This window comes from Nipponia nippon, unplaced genomic scaffold, assembly GCF_047370975.1.
Source record: "Nipponia nippon isolate SJK-2023a ecotype South Korea unplaced genomic scaffold, ASM4737097v1 scaffold_5, whole genome shotgun sequence".
Lineage (NCBI taxonomy): Eukaryota > Metazoa > Chordata > Aves > Pelecaniformes > Threskiornithidae > Nipponia > Nipponia nippon.
Window position 1 is genome coordinate 50,782,998 of NW_028262369.1, and position 20,193 is coordinate 50,803,190.

The 20,193-nt window shown below is 42.3% G+C and overlaps 1 protein-coding gene across 1 annotated transcript in view; it reads right to left on the reverse strand.

The window, feature by feature from the left end:
• The window catches only part of XPR1 (xenotropic and polytropic retrovirus receptor 1), a 117,479-nt gene that overhangs the window by 16,203 nt on the left and 81,083 nt on the right, over positions 1-20,193 (reverse strand). The window contains exons 5-11 of the mRNA XM_087730927.1: positions 16,510-16,659; positions 15,885-15,968; positions 15,293-15,374; positions 11,542-11,729; positions 11,131-11,310; positions 7,101-7,266; positions 5,134-5,325 (exon numbers count right to left, since the gene is read on the reverse strand). Of these exons, the coding sequence (XP_087587053.1) occupies positions 5,134-5,325; positions 7,101-7,266; positions 11,131-11,310; positions 11,542-11,729; positions 15,293-15,374; positions 15,885-15,968; positions 16,510-16,659 (1,042 nt within the window). The remainder of the gene's footprint in view (positions 1-5,133; positions 5,326-7,100; positions 7,267-11,130; positions 11,311-11,541; positions 11,730-15,292; positions 15,375-15,884; positions 15,969-16,509; positions 16,660-20,193) is intronic.

Consider the following 20,193-nt stretch of genomic DNA (forward strand, 5'->3'; position numbering starts at 1 on the left):
AACCATTCAGGATCACAGTTAATTTTGTTCCACCTACAGGATTGTACAGGTTGTACCCTGTAGTTTCTAACAAGGTAGCACCAAGGGCTAAGTGACACAACCCACTATCCAGTACTTCAGCTGGCAGAGAAGAGCAGAGCTGAGGTGCAGTCAGGTATCCTGCAGCTCCCAGCGCAGCAGTCTGATGTCGCCACCATCCTGCCATGCATCGTTATCCTCCACCTGGAAGCCATACCCCTCCCCAGCGCAGCTGCGGTGGGACAGACCGTGGGAGAACCAGCAATCCGTTCCGGCGTGAAGTCGGCTACGCCAGCCGGTATCACTGCTGGTAACAGCTGAAGCCACCGTGATTAATGAGGAGTGGGCAGCAGCTACGAGACCTGGGAATCTTCCACTATATTTCCAAAAAGCAGCACATTTCCCATTCATCTTCATCTGGTCAGACCTGGCCAAACCTCTCTATTAGTAAGGGATGGTCCAACACCTTCCTGCAAAAGCCCATTAATCGAAGGATGACTCTTGCCTTGACAGTTCACATCTCTATTCCTTGGCAAAGCAAGGATTTTCACAGTTTTCTCAGGCTTAAAAAAAACAAATTACACATCACTTCATTAGGAGAAGCCTGTTTCTGAAGCGATGGTGAGAACGCAGACAGAGGCACTACCCTTTAGAGACAGCCCTATTTAGTTAACTTCCGTATTTTTAATTACTGTCAATTTCCTGGGCTGTTTAATGAGAAAGTGTGTGGCAGTTGTATTATCTTAGACCGACCTAAGGCTCTCCAGGGCACTTCCGAGCCGATGGCAGCCAGTGTTCAGCAGTCATATTGGGAGTACCTGGAAAGGGCGTGGGAGCAGTATGGAAGAAGAGATGCTTGCTGAAGTTTCCTGGCCACATGGATTAACTTTGGAATAATTCAGAGGTTAATAAATAGCTGGATACTACCCAGACCACAGTGATTTCATTGAATAAGGTGTGTAAACCAGACAATGAAAACTTGCATAAACCATCCTTTCTTTCAGTTAAAGGATAAAATCCCACATAGCCAATTTTAACCCAGTACTTGCGCTTAAGCTCAATAATGTGTTCCTGAAAAAAACAAGGTAAACACACAAATGCTCATGCTGAAACAGCAAATCCCACAAAACAAGAGAACGACGGAAGAGTACAAAGCACTCGAGAAGCTCTGTTCTTCAAGCACAGAAACCAGATCTATATTCTGTGTGAGCCAGATACTTCTGATGATGCCGTGGGAGCAAAAGGCATCAAGGTAAGAGAAAATTGACAGACAGTAGCAACACCAAGAAGCATCTCATTTTACAAAGAATGAAGCTGGAGCATAAATCATGCATAAAGCTTAAGAAGCGACCAGCACTCAGAGTAGTACAACACAACTCCAGTTGCATTGTTTCTCATAAGAGCCGAACTCCTAAATATAACAATTCTGTCTTACAAAGGCTGAACCGGGTCTCAGTGAGGAAGGAAACCAAGGCTGGCTATTCTAGGTACGTCAGTGCACCCTGTTAAATGCAAGTGCACTTTACACAAGAGGTGATCCCTGTAGAATGCTACTACAAAAGCTGGACTGAAGCAGAAGCAGCTATACTGGCGCATTAGTCAAGGAAAGCGCATCTGCTTTTGGCAGAGTGAAAACACTGCAAAAAGTAGTTGTGTGTCAAAATAACACTGCACTTGGGGTAAATATTCTACTGCAAACTCGGGCTTAATCATTTGTTTCCCCAGCACCACTTAGGTTTCCGCAGGGATTAAATAAGGCAATATAACATTCAGTTGGCTAGCTCTAGGGGAAGGCCGCTCAGCGCTGCCAGGGCAAGTAAAGCAAGGGTAGGAAAGCGACGGGGGCAGAGGCTTCTGCTTGGCTGCGCTGCAAGCGGGCAGGGACCGGCGGCACGCACTCCAGTTGCTAGGTAGCTTAGAGTTACAGATATGCCTCATTTGCCTGTGCAAACATACCCCGCAGGACTATATTTACAGAACACGGCCTTTGCTTCCCATTCCTTTGAGCGATATAAAAATACTGAGAATTCTTCCTTTGGGAGCTCAGCAACAGTTGCCCTTGGGTTGCTGCTGTCGTCCCTGAAATGTGGCCGTGTTTCTGAACCATGGTGAAGCAGGCAGCTTGAGTCGGCACTCGTCCACGCAACCACTGCCTGCTCCGGTGTTATGTTAAGGGGTAGCGTCTCTCACTTCAGCTTCACTAATTCAGGAGATGATAGCTTGGTGTTAACTCTGTAAAACTGGTCTAGCTCCAGGACAACAGGATTGCCAGTTTGGGAGAGAAAATCTAACAGATCTTACCAGTCCAACATCCCAACTGCAATGAGCAGAGAAAATTGCATTCTGCATCTAAATCAAAAGGAAGAAAAATAAAGACACAGCTTCTCTAAGGGAAGAAAGAATCAGAATTATGCACTGCCTAAGTGATACGAATTATTAAACAGTGGTATTTTGGGGGAACTGAGATACTAGTCAAGAGCCCACAGTACATACACTGGCGTTACTGGGGGGGGATTCCTTCGCTACAGCAGGTTTGGAGAAGGGAGTACCACACATGACTAGAAGCAGCATACATCACGTAAACATCGTAAGGCAGCATTTGAACATTTCTTTAGTTCGAGTTATTTTCCAAAAAGCATAAGAAAACACAGCACAACACTACCGTAAGTGCACTCTGTATGAATTAGCTGGTTTTCAACACCAGCAAACCCTCCTAGCCACCCAGTCCATCTTTGCACAGCTGGCAGACACAAGCTAAAAACCTACAGTGCAGCTACAGATTATTCAATGTTCAAATCAAGGGTGGAAGACAAGCCTTTCCGGAGGGCTGCGATGTCTCCAGGACTCCCAAGTGGAGACAGGCGTTGGTGTACATTACCTGACCTCCCAAGAAAAGGCCACCAATTACCCTCTTGTCCTGGCAGCCAAAAGCTGTCATTCCAGAGGTATAAGTCATAGGCTTGCAACACAGGCATGAAAGACTGTTTAAATAAAACTCTTGTTACCACAGCAATTAACAGGTTCGTTAGCTATTGCAATTTAGAGCAGGTCTAAGGAGCAAGGATCTTTACCAATTTGACACTTGTTTTGAGCAGTGCTTGCGTTCTTAATAGCAAGCAGCTAGCCCCCAACAGATGTTCTGTAGGTAAGAGATCGGCGCTTGCCTCTGCTATCCTTAGGCAGACACGGAGAAGGTGTGGGCGGGCAGTGCATCTATTTTCAACAGTAACATCATAACAACTTGATGATAGACCATCTGATTCCAAGTTCAAAAAGAACTGGGAATCTATGTAAAGCACATAGATAAAATTGGATTCTTAACAGGTATAGCATATTAGAAAGTGCATTTATGGCAGGATGGGAATAGGCCTACAGTGCTGAGAAGACACAGCAAGGTCTTTAGGCAGCCCTCTGAAAAATTGCTACAAGCCCAGGCACAGTGACATTTACAAAATCTGTGCTAATATGCAATTTCCAAAGGCCGTGAAGCTTCCAAATTTTTTTGTATGATACCCACAACTACGTGCTATTGACTCCCACTAACAAAACCGGACAGACAAAAGCTGGGAGTCAGGAACATCTCTCAGCAGTTGGAACAAGCCCCGTGCCCAGCTCGTAAACACCTCATTACAACCCACTCCCTGCCAGACTTGAAGAGCAGACAACAGTTATGTGTGGCAGCAACGAGAACAAGGGTCAGCGGTACTGGCGCGGACGCAAACTTCAAGGGGAGCAGGAAGAGGTCAAATTCTCCAACAGGACATTTTGACAGATGCTGGTTTTCTTCTTGGTTCCAAACCTACTCCAACCTTCCCGCAGAAGACTCTGCCGGAGTGTCCCCCCCCTGGGAAGGAGAAGCATTCGTCAGCCTCCCCGAAGCAGGCACCGCATATAAAAGCATATAAGCAGTGACTATAGCCAGGCAATCTGTATGTGTCTCATCTTGGGGTTTGGCGGCGGTGACTAACTAGACTGCAGGGCTGGAACCGAAGAGCTGCAGAATGTCACTGAGCAAACAAGTTAAAACGGGAACAAGCTCCGGGGACACGGCAGTGGGGAGGAGATGCACAGAGGGGCCAGGCGCTTCATCTGCCACTGGTGCTCCCATGCCGGGTTTGCATGTACCTCCGAATACAGAGCGCCCGACTTACAGCCTTCAGCCAGCCTGCAGCGGTGCACTTCCGTGCCATTCAAATGCAAGGCTTGACAAACATTATTGGTGCAACTTCAGGCTCAGCTACGTCAAATCAGCCATTTCTTTGCCACAGGAAGGTTTCTAATAACCCTGCCGCCCCTCCAAAAAACCAGCATGTTAACTAGAAGCATGCCTTGAACACTTCTCCCTGCCCCACCACAATCATATTTCAGGGTAAGTAATTGCTCACGAGCGCATGCGGTTGCTAATTTCTGGAGATACAGAAGGCATATATTTTCAAATAAAAGAATACAGCTTTTAGGACTTCAGAACAATGAAAGGCAGGGCAACTGCCTGAAGTGCAGAAACTAAAAGCTTTTTTCTTCAGAACAAGAGCAGAATCGAGTAATTGTCGTTTCCAGGGAGATGAGGAACTTGAGGGATCAGAGCTCAATCTGCAGTTAAATGGATTGGAAACAACTCCCTACCAGCTGCAGAAAAAACATGGATAAGAACACACAGAAAAATCCAGAGAGGGCATTTTCCCAGCACTGTGGACATCTCCCTGTGTTCAGGAATGATGGACCAACTTTGTTCAAATGATGCAGGTTAGCTATTCACGAATGCCAAGAGAGAAGCATTTCCTACGTTATCCCTTTCCTTATACATCTCCCACTCAACCTCCCTTCACAGCAAAAACTGACAGGTATTGCAGTTTTCTCCTTTTGAGAGGGAAACCTGGCAATTCTCTCTCACTCCTGAAGTGCAATTCTAAGCAGACCATGTATGCGAAAAATACCTAAAAGAAGATCTTAAAATACTCTTTGCAAGCTAGGCAGGCCTTGGCCTTTCCACTGACCTGTTTCACAGGTGCCAAAAGACAAAAAGTTCATACTTCAATGGGATGCCAAATTCTGAGCTTCTCCCATGTAAAAAGCAAATCCCATGGCTTGCAAAGGATTTTCCAAAATAACCAATACCTTTGTGAGTGCTGTAGAGGGCTGCAAATGTCACCACGAAGAAGGTGGTGGAATATTTTCCAGCATTAACCAGATGAAAGGCCCGTTTGTTATCACGGTAACGGCGCAGGCACTGGATGAATCGCAACCAAGCAGGGATGCACTGGACAACTGCTCTCACTCCGTAGGAGTAGCTGTAACAAATCTGATTATCTGCAAGAAAAAAGTTTCAGGGACACAGAGTCAGTAAGTTTAAGAACTCCTATTGTCTTCCTTTCTGCAAGAGTAATATCACTTGACACGAAAGCAATTCCCCATCAACATCTCGTACTTAGGCACACACACATATGCACACACACGTATCCAGAACAGTGAGAAAGTATCCTGAAGCCCTTTACTCCGTCTTGGAGGTATTCAGGTGACATGACATCAATAACACATCCAGCCAGATCATCATCTAACTCCTTCACTGCTGCCAGTATAATTAATGTGCAAGAAGATTAGAAATAATCTGTTTTTAAATTTATTTTGTGCTGTTGGCAGTACTGTGAATAATCAAATTACGGATGGAATTACAAAAGGCCTTTGACACTGAATTTTTGTGCATAAATGGGAGAGCATTTCCACACTCTGCTCAAAAAGGACTACTCAAAAAGGCTACTTTGCCTAAGATGTCCTTAACCCATTTTTCTTGTATATTGTAATAAGAAAAAAAATATGTCAGTGTGTGTTTGAGGTTTTTTTGGGTTTTTGGTTTTGGTTTTTGTTTTTTTTTTGTTTTTTTTTTTAAAAAAAAGCAAAGCCAGGGCATAGCCCTGGCTTCAGCAACTGGGGTGAGAGGTAACTACACCAACATAACTTTGTGTCACACCCCTGATGTTTGAAAGCCCTCTTTTTATTGAGGAAATGACCAGGAAAACCCCAGCTTTGCCTGGAACTTCCAAGCACACCGTACTCTTATGCTGTCTCACTCAGCACATCTAAACCAAACACCCCACTGAGTAACAAACATTTGTTTCTTATTCAGACTAATGGACACAAGTTATTATCTGGTACTTATCCCAAAGTACTGCGCTATCATTCCACTGTTTGGATTGGAAGAGGACGAGTTGTTATCCACTCAGTTGCTTTATTTATTTTATTTTTATTTTTAATAAATAAACATATAGTTACTTGCAACACTGTCTTAATGGGAAGAGAAAGATCAGACAGATTGGAAGAACAAAGTGAACACTGATGCTTATTGAAGCATACTGCAAATTCTTTTGGCAAGTGTCAAAACCATCAGACAACAGGATTTGCCAGCAATCACTGCTTAAAATGGAAAGACAACGGCCTGATCCAGGAGGAGACAGGTACTATTTTGCCACTGGGAAGGCCAAAGTCAAAATTCATATGCCAGCTCTGCAGCTCTTCTGGCTAGAAAGGAGAGAAGAGGCAGAGCACGCACAACCCTGGCGTCACAGCATCAATTCTAATTGAATAAGGAGTGGCAATACCAAGCTCTGAGGAAGTTCCTCCATCCTCTCTTGCTTTAGGGTACTGTGACAGAGCCTGTAAGAAGCAGGCTACAGCACAGAAAATTGTGCTTACTAAGCTCATGCAACTCATTTTCATGCTGAGCAACAAGAACAGGCTAAAAGCAAATACATGGTTAAACCACTATGAAATAAAACAACAATGCCAGGAAAATGGATTTCTCTTTCCAGTCAAGAAGTGCTGTGTCTAAATTCTTTGATGAATATACAAGTCAGGCCAAATGACTGGATTAGGAAATGAACACTGATGTGAAATTCCATTTCTCTGGATGGAAGTAAGAAAGGGGAGAATCTCTCTAATGCTGTGTTTACAAGAAACGCCAATTATTTTAGTTTCCTATGTCATTGGTAGCCCCTCTTCAGAACAGATAGGTGATTATGAAGTTGCCTTGCTCAGTGTTTTTCAGGTCATTTTGACCACATTCACATGGGTCATCAGCATTACTCTACCTGTATTTGCCAGAAGTCCAGCACTGTCCTCCCACTGAACCTCAAAGCTGTAGAAGCAGATCATGTATTCCAGATCCATGAGTATCACGACCAGGCTGTTGAGCTGATCAGCCAGCCAGAAATCTGCGAAGCCTACCTTGTGGAAGGGAGCAGTGAACACTCGAAACTGTCAGGGGAAAAAAAAAAAAAAAAAAGGAATAATTCATGACATAGCGTCAAAGACATCTAAATGCAGTCGCAGGACACCACAGCATTGAACAAATATGGAAATAATGGAAATGCTTGAAGATTTATTGCTGTCAAAAAAAAAGATAACTGTCTCCTCATTTTTAGTACAAATAACATCCCTGCTTTTCTCCTCCTGTATGCAACTATTCATGTTCCCTGCCCCTTTTTGGTTTGGTTTGGTTTGGTTTGGTTTGGTTGGTTGGTTGGTTGGTTTTTTTACTGGCATAAGAGACCAGCCTCCTCCAACCAAGGTCTTTCCCAGAAACTCCCAGTCTCCATGTAAGAGCTCTACACAGCTCCATTTCTCCCGCTGCTCCTCATTTTGATCAGCACTTTCTTTCAGGCATTTATGTCATGTCTATCGACATCTTCCACACTTACCTTCTCCCTCACACGTAATGTCACTTAGATTATAGACCCTCAGCATGGCCATTAGTCTGATCCTGGCTCGGTTTACTTAACACATTAGCTGTTCTTTGGCGTTAGAAGTTGTAAGAGTGAAGATTGTTACTGTCAGATCTCCCAAGCCCTCTAGCAGGGAAAGAGTTAAAGGAAGGGCAGAGGAAATCCTATTGACTGTCAATTAGACTCCCCCTCAATCCCAGTCCACTTTCCCTCTAAGCCTTAACAGCAGTTTTGCTACTTTCAAACCAGACAGTTTTCATGGTCCATTACCTTTGATTACAACTCTCTCTACCCGGTTAGTTATAGGTACTAACGGCCAATTTCTCAAAGAGACAGCACCAGCACCATCCTGTAGTTCAGAGATTTATGAACCTTTAAATTAATGAAAGCACAGGCTAGCACTGATCTTTTATATTGCTCTTCTTATTAACCTAAAGGGTACGCAGTTACAGAAACCCGGGAAAGGACTGACACATTCCCATCAGTTTGTAATGCCAATTTAAGGCTCTCATCCTAAATTTCAAAGCCAAATAGGGGATTAAGACTTAGTGGCATTAAACAGTAGATATGGATCTTGACCCAGAAAGCACTCTGCTCACATAGGACAGCACCTATTACAAAGGCTCGAACAGGGCCAGCTATTAGGGAGGTCTGTCCTCAAACCAGTCCAGCTGCAGACAGCTTCTGCAGAGGTCAGAGAAGCCACACCAGCCGTCCTTTTCAAAAGGTCCTTCCTCCGTTTTATCGACACTCCCTGATACTATCTTTACCTGTTTCATCATAGACCTTTTTTTTTTTCCTGCAAACGAAGACTAAAACAAAAGAAACATGACAACAGCTTTACAGGTGGATCTCCCTGAAAAAAGAAGAAATTAATAAAATCACTGTTGTTATTTAGTTTAGAGAGAGACACTTGGGCGCTGCCAGATGACAGCATAAAACTCTCAAGAGAATAGAAGCTTTCCACTGAAAGGTTACAGCAGACAAGGAGTCAGCAGGTATGTCCAGGACCTAGCTAAGGCACTGGTATCTCAGCCAACTAAAGAACTGGAGCTGCAGTTCCAACCCTCCTAAGCTGGCAGCTACCACAGGCAACTCCTCGCTTCCCAGCTGTGAAGTGTCTGCAACATCCTCCGGTGAAGACGGACCGCAAGAATAAAGTCATAAAATACCAAAAGCTGGAGTTGAACCTTAGTTTCAAGTAATCGGTTGCAATTATATATCAACAGTTCCGCAATCCAAGCACAGACTTCCTGATGCTGATTACTGCAGTTTTAACAAGTGCTGAGGCAGTAGATATTTGAGCTGGAGCTAAACACTTCCTAGATTTTCACCTCTCACAGACAGGCTCCATGCAGTTGTTTCGCCATTTCAGCACCCTGCAGAGAGCGTGGGCCTGCAGACGCTGTGCTATCCCCTGTGCTCGGATCCGATTCCTCCCAGCGAGCTGCTCTCCTCTGCCTACACAAGCGCACTTGTGGGCTTCTCATCTGGCAGTGAAGGGGCAAAGAAGGACATCACGTAGGTGAGAAAGAAGAGCCTGCCATGGGATTTAAACTTACTACAGGGTAAATAACTTTTTTCATTCAGAGGAAGATCAATTCAGGTGCAACTTGCAGTCCCTCAGGGATTATCAAGAGATCCTACTCATGAGTACCAACAAGCAGCTGGTGACGATCACAGGCGGATGCAGTAAGCCTCCTAGATCCATCAGGAAACACTAAAACATACTAAAGCATGGTCCTAGTTTGGTTCTAGAAAAATTGAAGGTGCCAGTAATGCTCTGCTACACCTGATATATCAGACTTCATTTTGGCTGGAAATGAAACATATCAAGCACGTGAAGAAAAACGCTCATCAAACCAAAATTTGTGTGAACAGCACAGTTCTAAGAATTGTGCTATTTAAACCTCCTTTCACCCAGATAGCTGCTGGCAACTGCAAGAAGAAATAAAATATACCCAGCTGGCCAATTACATACAATAAAAATGAGAAAAGCCTAACAGCTACTCTTTATGTGGTTTGTCTGGCCGCTTTTTTCCCCTTCCCCCTAACACAGTCAGATGTGCTCTGTCATTTTCCACCATAAAGGTGATCTTGCATTTTGATGAAGCTTTTTCCCCAGGAGACCCTGAGATGAATTGGCCTGTGCACGCTCGAAGATATGTCTGTATCACAGACTGCGGCATAGTCTAGAGATAGCAGGTACTGGAAACTAAGAGCTCTGTGAAGACTGAGAATCTTACTGTTAAGACATTAAGGTAAATTAGCACAGATACTGCTCACATGGTTAGAGCACTTCCAGTGCTTCCCCTGGCACCAAAGGACAGCAGTAAGACTAATGAGGCTTGGGACTAAAGCCACATCTATGAGAGATGGCTGAATGCTGGAAGGCAAAAAAGGAAAAAACTGAAATAGTAGTAAGCTAACAAATCAAATAACAGGGGTAAGCGCACCAAGGTTAACTAGCTGTGTGCATACCCGCACGCACACGCTTGAAGCATGATTCTACATTTCATCTTTGTCATGTTCCAGATAAAGTTAATTGTTTTAATTGGCATTCAAATGATTCTACGAATAACATCAGCCAGCCAAACCCTCTTCTGCCTGATGCTCTCAGAGCAGCTCCAGCAAGAATAAGGTATCAAGGGAACCATCTTGATTAAAGTCAATTTAAAAGGGCATACAGGGTGGGGATGAACGTGTGAAACAGCCATTTGGAAAGAAAACGATGAGCCATCCAACAAGTTTGAAAACTCTTCTTTTGGGGCTCCCACCTATAGCTGGAACACTGAAATAGCATGCATATTTACATTCAATTTACCAGATTTATCTTACCAGGGAAAGAGGAGCTGGGTCAAAAATAAACAGTTCTGCTTAAGACCACAAAAAGATTTGCTGAAACACCCCACCACCACCACCTATGAACATGGTTTCATAAGCAGTAACCTTTGCAAAGGTTCCCTCTCTATCAGTGAACCCTCTCAATGTTGGCGCTCTCCCAGTTTGGGCTGAGGAGCATCCATGCAGCCTTGCCTTGAGCACTGTAACCCTAACAAAACTGTTTCGCTACATTCAGGAACAAACGAGCAAAGATATCCGAGTATTTCTGTATGTGCAAAAGTATGTATACAGCTGTCTACAGGAAGATTAACAAGCAGCTACCTGCAGTACGAAGATAATGATAGACTGGTACAGACAAGCAGAAGTTGCTCCTGTAAACCCGTGCTCAACGACCATTTGCAGTCAATACTTTATCAGGTCTGCTCTATGAATACACAGTGGTATAAGCATCCCTCTTTCCTGAAGATTATTGACGCTTGTATACACTTAACTGCTACTGCTCAGCTACAGCATTTTTAAAAATTTATTTATTTAAATCAGGTTTGAGACTTACCAATAGTTTGAGCAGCCAAAAACGGGACTTGTAATATAAGGTTTTGGTGGGGTTGATGAGAAAAAGCAACATGAAGCCGTACAAGATGAGTGGATTCACCTGCATAGGGATGTAGGTGAATTGACCATATATACATGCCAGAAGGCTCAGGCACCACAAGACCCCCAGGAAACCAGCAATCTAGAGAAAGACAGAAAAAACACATAGATACCTTATGAAAATATAATCGCGAAACCTACAATGAATTCTCATTATAAGAAAAGGGAGAGCAGTGCTCAATCCTGTAATCTAATCAGACTTCAGCAACTTCCTCTTCTAATTGTGTTAGAACTCCTTGCCAGGAAACGGCGCAGGATTTATCCTCCCGATACACCGCACAGCTCAGCCGCTCCTACAGTCTATTCTGTTTACCTCAAAGAGATGTTGATGGGACAAGTTGCTGCGGGGATTGAGTTCAAAGATGAGGACGTGATTCACTCCAGCCTGTCTCCAGCCATACGTGTTGATACCCAGGAGAAAGAGGAATTCTATCAGGAGAAAGCCACCTCGATAGATTCTCACCAGTGGCCACACATTTGGTCCATCTATAAAAGCCACACCTGGCAAAGACAAAAAGAAAACGACCTTAGTGATAGCACAAGTCATGTCACAAGGCCAAGCTGCGCTCCACTGCTTTATGCTGGCTCTCAGATGCTCGGCTGCACCCCATGAAAACAGGGTACGCTCGTATGCACCTGGGTATTGCAGCAAGTGGAGGACTTTTTGCCTAGCCTGTCAGAGGATTTAGGAGTATTCTGGGGAAAATCCACTCTCCAGCTGATGTAGCCGGGTCATTAGCAGCATCTTAAGTCCCTGTCTCACACTACAGGCACAAGGGACAGCACTAGCATAAATTGTGACTATGTGCACTTAAATGTTCTGGTTTAATGGAGATGAAATCCCAACAGACAGATACGCAAATACTTCATCTCCCCACAAAACAAAGAAGCGCCGTTTACAGCATTTAAAACAATGCTCAACTGCGCCTAATCACCGAACTCAATACAACTGTAATGTAATACATAGTCATAGCTAGCACTATAGTTTCTAGCTGCACCCAAACAGAAAACCCAACATAAGGCAGCAATACTGGAAAGCCTGTTGCTTCCTTATTGGAAAGCCTGTTGCTTCCTTTGTTCAGGCTTTAGGGTTTTTGGAAACAAATCTACTTAATTTCCAACAATGAGCAGCCTTATACAGCAGCAGCTTTCTCTAGCGCAAGCCCCTTTGCAAAATACTGTCCCCTGGTTGCCCAATACGAGTTTTATGAGAAAGGTGCAAATAAAATACAGTAGTTTGAATCCCCGCTTTCAGTTTCACGGCGTGTTTCTCACCCACATGCTTTTCAAGAGGGAAAAAAAGAATCGATGCTGAGAATTTATTCTCACAAACCCTCCTGTCTAAATTACAGCCCCAAGTTTTGCAAACTTTTCTTCAGAGAAAGCTTATCTGTAAGAAGTTTCAGGAGTTTTCAGCATCTGTACTTTATATCACAGGAAATTATGGAGAAACAGTGCAAGGAACAATGACCCAAGAACTGTTGCTTTGAATTTAAAACTTACAGAGAATATTGGATTCAGGCAAAAGACAGTCAAATTTTGGACAGAAATGACAGATACCCTGAAGAAGCTGAAAGAAATGAGTCTTAAATATGGAATTGCAAAAGCATGCATTTCAAATTTTAATCTGAAATGCCTGCAGACAAAACCAAAGGAGGTTCTTCCAAAAAGGATGAAGTAGCCCCAAATATATTGAATAAGTAGTGACCAGACAGAATAGGACAGATGTGCTGCGTGCTATTCAAGACAGAATACCCAGACAAAGGCTTATCCTGAGGTGAATACAGTTTAATATGACAGTATAGCATATGACTTCCATAGCTAATGCCCGCTAATCTTATTTCTGGACTCTTAGGGTGGTAGAGGACCATAATTGCAGTATGGAACAGCAGCTGGTTCTGGAGAAAAAGCAGATACTGAACAGCACAACGAGCTGAGCTACTGACAACAGAGAAACTGAGAGCATCTCTGTATATTCTCTCCTCTGATACTAAACCCTGCCTAGTTTATCTTGCGCAGTATAAAGGCTAGATTTGATTCCCTTTTCATGTTTCCTAATTGAACCATTTTCTTCACTACAGCCGAGGAGTTTGACCGAAGACCCTCAAGGACCCCGCCTGCGGGGAAGTGCCCAGCAAAGGTGTACGAGGTCTCAAACTGGTGTGACCCAGTCCAGGGCTCTGTACTACAGCCCCGAGGCAAAAAGATCTTCCGTTCAAATACTGTTTCCATTCAAATCCAACACCACAAGCGAAGTCACCTCCTAGAGTCAAGCAGGTACGTGACGCTTGATCAACGGATACCTTCAGCAAGCGCGGGCTCTGAACACGGTGCTCAGAGAGGAAGATGTCCCTGGTGACAAGCCCAATGACATCGCAGCCTAATTCCCAAACGAGAGACAGGGCACTGCTGCAGCAAAAGTCTTGAGATTTTGCATGAAGTCTTACAGGTTTTTGGTTAATAAAACATATGCCCATTTCCATGAACTTTCAGTCTCAATTACACATCGGCCTGGTACCTAGGAAAGCTGATATGGAAACAGTGAAGCCTCAAAATTCACACTCTTTAGGGTGACACTCTCCTGGGATCCACCTGTAGCAGCCTGGACCTCAAGTTATTGTGAACTCATCTCTATAAAATTTTGCTGTTCTACTTTTAAAATCAGGCAATACAGAAGTGGTTTACTACTAGAAGTCATGTTTTAATGTTGTTTCACAGATTCTACATATACAATGCTAAAATCCTATCTTAGTCAATCAAATCATAAAAGCAATTTAGCAAAAGTAGAAAAGAGGTTAGCAAAGTAATATCCAACTAAAAACAAACACTTTGCAGTTAGAATACAGTTTTTGCCCAGTATCTGAAGTAATGTACAGATATCAGATCATGTCTACTGATACAAACACACCTATTATTCGTAATAGGTTAGTAACATGTGCTTTAGAGATATAATCATTTTTATGAATTCATTCTCACAACTGTGTCACTTTTTCATTCTTAATACCGAGAGATAAAGCAAACACAACTGGCTTCAATCATATTTACATCTCACACAGAGATCAAGCGTGTAAGTTACAAAAAAAAAAAAAAGATACTATGAATAAAGAACAGCTTATACACATTAAATGGACCCTTCACACAGATGGGTCAACTTTCTGCCTCTACCGTAGGAAGACCAAACGGGAAGCAGTGCAAACAGCTTCTCAAACAGAGAAATTTTATCCCAAGAGATGACTGGATCCAATTACAGAAACATCTGATTAAAAATTCTTTTAAGTCAAAAACACAGACATGGGCTTTTCCTAATGCAAGAGCTCATACGTTGATTTGCTAAGCCTTTTCCTTTGTACTGCTTAAGCAAGTTACAACACTACTGAAATCACACACACAATTAGTAAAGCCACTTGTGATGAAGCGCTGTATCTGGATCTAGAGTATTAACGTAGCTTTTACTCTAATGAGAGTCCAAACTCAGAAGGTGCAAAGCAGAATAAAACTAAGGCCGGAGATATGCAATAATTTATTGTAGCTTTTAAACAATCTTGCCAAAATCTGCCAACAAGAAAAAAATCAATTAATTCCATTAATAGGCACCAGTCATTGAAATCCGAGAAATTTCTACATGAAAACGTCCCAAGTGGCATGGTGCTCACATGGCTCCATGTCTGGTCTCATTCTCTGTAGGGAGTCAGTACCATGCAAAACTTAAGTTCTATGAGCACGTCTCTCAAGGCGGGAGAGGGCTGTGCATTCACAGAACAATAACAGAAATCTGTCTTTAAACATGGATGTTGCACCTCCAGAATATCCCTCCAAGAGTAGGGAGCAAACCAGGAGAACAAACCATAATACGTTCAAAGTCCAAAATCCGTGTATATAACATGAGAAACACCACAACCTGTTACTGAGCAGAACTAATAATTCAGTACAGCATGATCTGACTCAGGCTGATTTAACCCAGAACATCCTGACCAACCCAGTTCAGATGCAGGTCTTCACTATGTGACCAGAATATATCCAAACCAAGGTATGGCAGCCAGCCAGGTCCAACCAAGGATACCCACCTGAAAGTATGACAGTGACGTTCAGTGCAATGAACAACCCACAGAACAATCCAACCCTGAATGTAGTCCAGGCTGGTACAGGCTGTGAACAAAGCAATGGTGGAATTAAGGCAGAGTAAATAGGTTATCAAACAAAGTCAGATTAAGTTGCAAAGTAAATTTAAAATCAGAGATACAATGTTCTGATCTCTCATCGCACTCTTGCTCTTGAAGTGATTTTTTTTAAACTGAAAACGCTGCATAATATTCTTGCCTACGTTGTTGCTGTGTTGAAACAGAGCTTGGGCACCTCAATGCCCTTTGAAAAATATTCCTGACCATGCAAACACTAAGCATACATTGTTATTAGCACAAATTTCCTTTTACTATTTATCTCATCCCTTCATTACCTTGTCTGCATGCATTAGGAATAGTAAGCAAGCTATTTCCAAATCTTCCGGAACTAAAAAGCAGATTATGTGACCATGTCCCCCTCACAATTTGCAGAGCATGCTCACATCAATTATTTTCACTACTTTGTTGAAATGTTGAATCTTACTTGGCACCTTGACAAGCTGGAGAAGCAGCTTCGCTATGTAACTCGATCTCTCACCTGAGCTGCTCCTAAGGGTGGAACACGCAAACGTTTCATAGCCTTCTGTCTGTCTCCATCTTCTAACTCATTGGTCACCACTTCCTAAGGAGATAAAGATATACATCACAGAAGTTCATTCTAACGATAAGCACATGGTACTGTATTAAAACAACAACAACAACAACCAACAACAACAACCAACAACAACAACCAACAACAACAACCAACAACAACAACCAACAACAACAACCAACAACAACAACCAACAACAACAACCAACAACAACAACCAACAACAACAACCAACAGCCGTTGATTTCCAAGTTACATCAGAGCCCTGGCCCAATGCTCTTCTAACACACGGTAACAAAGATACGAAAAGCTCACCACACTGCATTAAGTTATTACGCAACACAAGCTAACCCTGCGTGAGCTTTTCAGGGTGAAAAGTTACCAGCTGAAGAGAACATACCCAAATTTATGTAGGCATGCTAGAAATCAGTGGCATTTCAAAATCAATTAATAGTTGCCTTGGTAGTGAATACAAGCTATAGAGAGGGCAAAACATTCTATTAATCAGTAGTGAACAAGAAAACATTGTTTTCTAGTTAAAAGAGGAGCAGTGCCCAGACTAGCATCTTTACCTCTGTTTCGGAGATAAGCTGGTTGATCTTCTTGCAGGTGTAGAAGGGTGCCACCTCCACCTCGGCCACCCGCCATTCTGCCCCCCGCGTCGTCTCCAGGTTCTTGTCATGCTTCTTTAAGATCTTGCGGAAGCCGGTGAAGTTCAGGTTCTGCAAAACAGTTACTGGCTTTTAACCTCAGTCGACTCCCAAGAAAGTTAAATGGTTCTATTTCCAGCGCTGGCAAAAAAAGGAATAGTTAATAAAGAAGAATCAAAATTATTGCATCTATTGTCAGGAAGTTTTTGAGTTATTACTTTATTAGAAGTAAAAAAAAAAAACAAACCAAAAAAAAACCAGAAAAAAATGTGGGACTCAAGGGCATAAAAGGAGGTAACTTATTTGCAGGGAACTACCTAAACCTCATATTCCCTGAAAAGCCAAATCACTGCCACTTTCCTCCTTAATGCAGGAAGCGACAACATTCCCGATGAAATCTCAATGAAGATAAATAACCTTTGGACATACTCAAAACTTGTATGCTTAACGTTATTTCAAGACATGCTCCCTCTGTCTGGGTGCACCTTACCACCTATGTCCCAGGTACTGCAACTCGGCAACTGTTCTCTGGATTAGCAGTAGTTGTAATGAGCTCTTAACAAAAATATAAAGCTGCAGAAAGACTATGTTTTGTCCCAACTCGCACACTCATTGCCAATCCTTCAAGGTGTTTTCCCTTCTGAAACTAGGCTACTGATTTCCAGTTTCTTTAAACTTTACATTGGTTTCAAATCAAGTTCTCCAGATAAGTGCATTATAGAAGGGAAATCCTTGTACAACAGAAAATTTGTGGATGTTTTAAATGCTGCAGATTAAATCCAGCCAAATGCATCCCAGAACGGCATCCTTTTCTACAGAGTACATTGCACAATGACTGCAAAACTAGTTAAGGCTTGCAGACATGGGAGATGTAACTCTCTAGTCTGGCCAAATAAGCACACAGTGCTGCATTAAAACATGAAATAATGGTTGATTTCCAAGTTATATATGAGCCCTGACCCCACACCCTTGTAATGCACAGTAACTAAGACAGGCAAAGCCCATCACGCTGCAGGCAATTGCTGTAACAAGATGCATTTGAAATCCTGCATTTCATTATACATAAAACGCCAGTCGAAAGACTCAACAATTTCATTCAAGCAACAGCAGGAACGCAGACAGACCAGGGCAAAATTCACTTCCAGAAAGCTTAGAGAGTAGCTTGGAAAGAAAAACAGAGAAAACGGCAAAATCCAATGCCCCAGGGAGAGGCACCCACTACTCACTGAAATTATTTTCAATCTAATTATGCTTAGAGTGATTTAATACCAGACCCCTACCGTTTAGGTGGGGAAATGAGGCTAGGGAGACAGGAGCAGGAAGCCAATGCATTAACGATCTGCATTATTGCAGACAAGAGACTTTAATTACTTTCTATTGGAAAAGACAGCATTCCACCCCAGGGAGAACAGATCACTATTTCAGAAATTTGAAATTAAAAAGATGCAACAAAATGATTATTTTGGTCAGAGATTTTTCGATAGCCTGAACTAACATCACTTTATCTGCCACGTGTGCAATCACAGCCTGACTCTGGTGCACCTTGGCAGGTCGGTCACAGGTACACCAGACACCCTAGAGCCTCTCCAGTGGCGTTTCATCCTCTGGCTGCAAAAATTCTGCAACCCCAAAAAGCGCACGATAAAAACACCGTTGGTTACAGTGCTACTTCTGACAAGGAACGCGCAGCGATGAAACCGTTAAACAAAACGTTTAACAAACCGTTAAACAAAATGGTCAAACATCGTTTACGCAGTCAGAATTTCTGTGTTTCTTGCTATTCTTGATGCTTTTATTTGGCAAGGAGCTTTCTCCGAGCCTGACTTCCATTTCTGCTGGATACTAATCGAATCCATTGGAGCAAATCAACTAATGGTATGTTTTGTCATTAAAGGTGACAAAAACCAAACAGTGCAACTTACGCAATAATATTATGCAAGATCAAGTAGGGTCAAAGAGTGAACTCAAAAATCCTTGCTCATATACAAGCGTATCAGGAAATGCACCAGCAAGGCAAATGCACAGCAGTTTAATAAGACTGATTCAGCCTCCATTATTTGCCCCATGAGTGTACTATATTATATATAAGTATATACTTAATTTCTCAAGATTTGTTTGTTCTGAACAACAGTATTTCAAATAAATAGATTTATTTATGTATGTACATACTCTAGAATTATATATTACTGTTAACAATAAGTTACTTTTATGCAAAGTTTAATCATTGGTAAGTTAAAAAAGCAACAGCTGCCCTGGAGACAAGTTATAGTTTCACTTGATGTTTGGTTTGTGTACCTTAGGAATGAACACATGCAACTTTTGCTCTTGCTTCAGTCCTAACAGACTGAGGAATTTATCTCCTACACAAAGGCCTCACCTACGTCATCTTCCCACCAGGTTACTGTTTTCCCTCTCTGAAACTGCAAGACCTTGAATATTCCTAGTTCTTATATTCCAAGCTCAGAAGTGATTAAGAGTAGTACTCTGGGATTTGGGTTTATGTTTGGTTTGGTACTTGTATTCCTTGTCCTCAACTTCAAAACCAGTTTGAACTAATTTTTCTCATTCTCTCTTTGAAGTTATGTGGTAGAAAGAAGCTCTGCTCCTTTAGGAAACTGTGAAAGCTATCAAATCCAGATGGGTTTGACATCAATATTTAGTATACATATGAAGGACCTGGATTTGTGGTAGCAAAAATGTAAGTGTGCAAGATGCCTTTCTTCACTGATGCAGAGTAGGAAAAGATTTTTCAAAGGAATGACCTCTGTCATCCTGTATTTAAATTCTTCATCATGCCTCAGAAGTGATTTTTGTAACCAACAGTAAAAGCTTTCTTTTTTTAAAAGAGTGCAGAAATCACAGCAGGTAATACTGCTTCGCTCCATACCTGAAAAGCAAAGGATACTCTACCTTTCCCAGGATTTTGAACCAGAAACTCTCTCTAGTAGTTAAAGAGCTTTATTGAGAAAGCCATAAATAGTTTCTGCAATGCGTGTTCAGGACTCACGGAGGGGTGTCTGTTCAACCAATGAAAATAAGTAGTTATAATGTTTGTAAGAGGTGGTCTGAACAATACAAGTTGGACTAAGATTTTCCAACCTGGAAACCCAGTATTAAAGCAAGGGAATTCCAGTTGAGGCATCTGGAGCGAGTAAGTGTTGGCAGCCTATGTGCACGTGCTCAAGGACATAACATCATTTTAGGAGAGGTACAAACACTCAGAAGTTTGAAAAAATTAAGTTCTGTCCATACTGCAGAGTGGTATTCAAGTAATTCTTATGGTGAATTTTGTTTAGTAAAATTCTCAAGTACAACACTGGTAAAGTTCTAAATAGAGATGTAGCAAATTTAAGTTAAAGAATTTAAGTTCAAACATTCATATTTAACAAGCTAAAAATCCCCAAAATAAGACATTAAAAAGCATTTCAGAGTATTTAACACCAAAAGAGCTAGCCTAGCAAAAAAAGATCTTAACAGTTTCAGATTTTTGTTTCAAGATTTTTGGAACGAAATCAGCATCTGCAATATTTACCGTGCCCCTTCATGCCAGAAATCCAAGTACAACTAAAGATTTGTTTTTTCATACTTCAAGGCAAACGAGCCTGT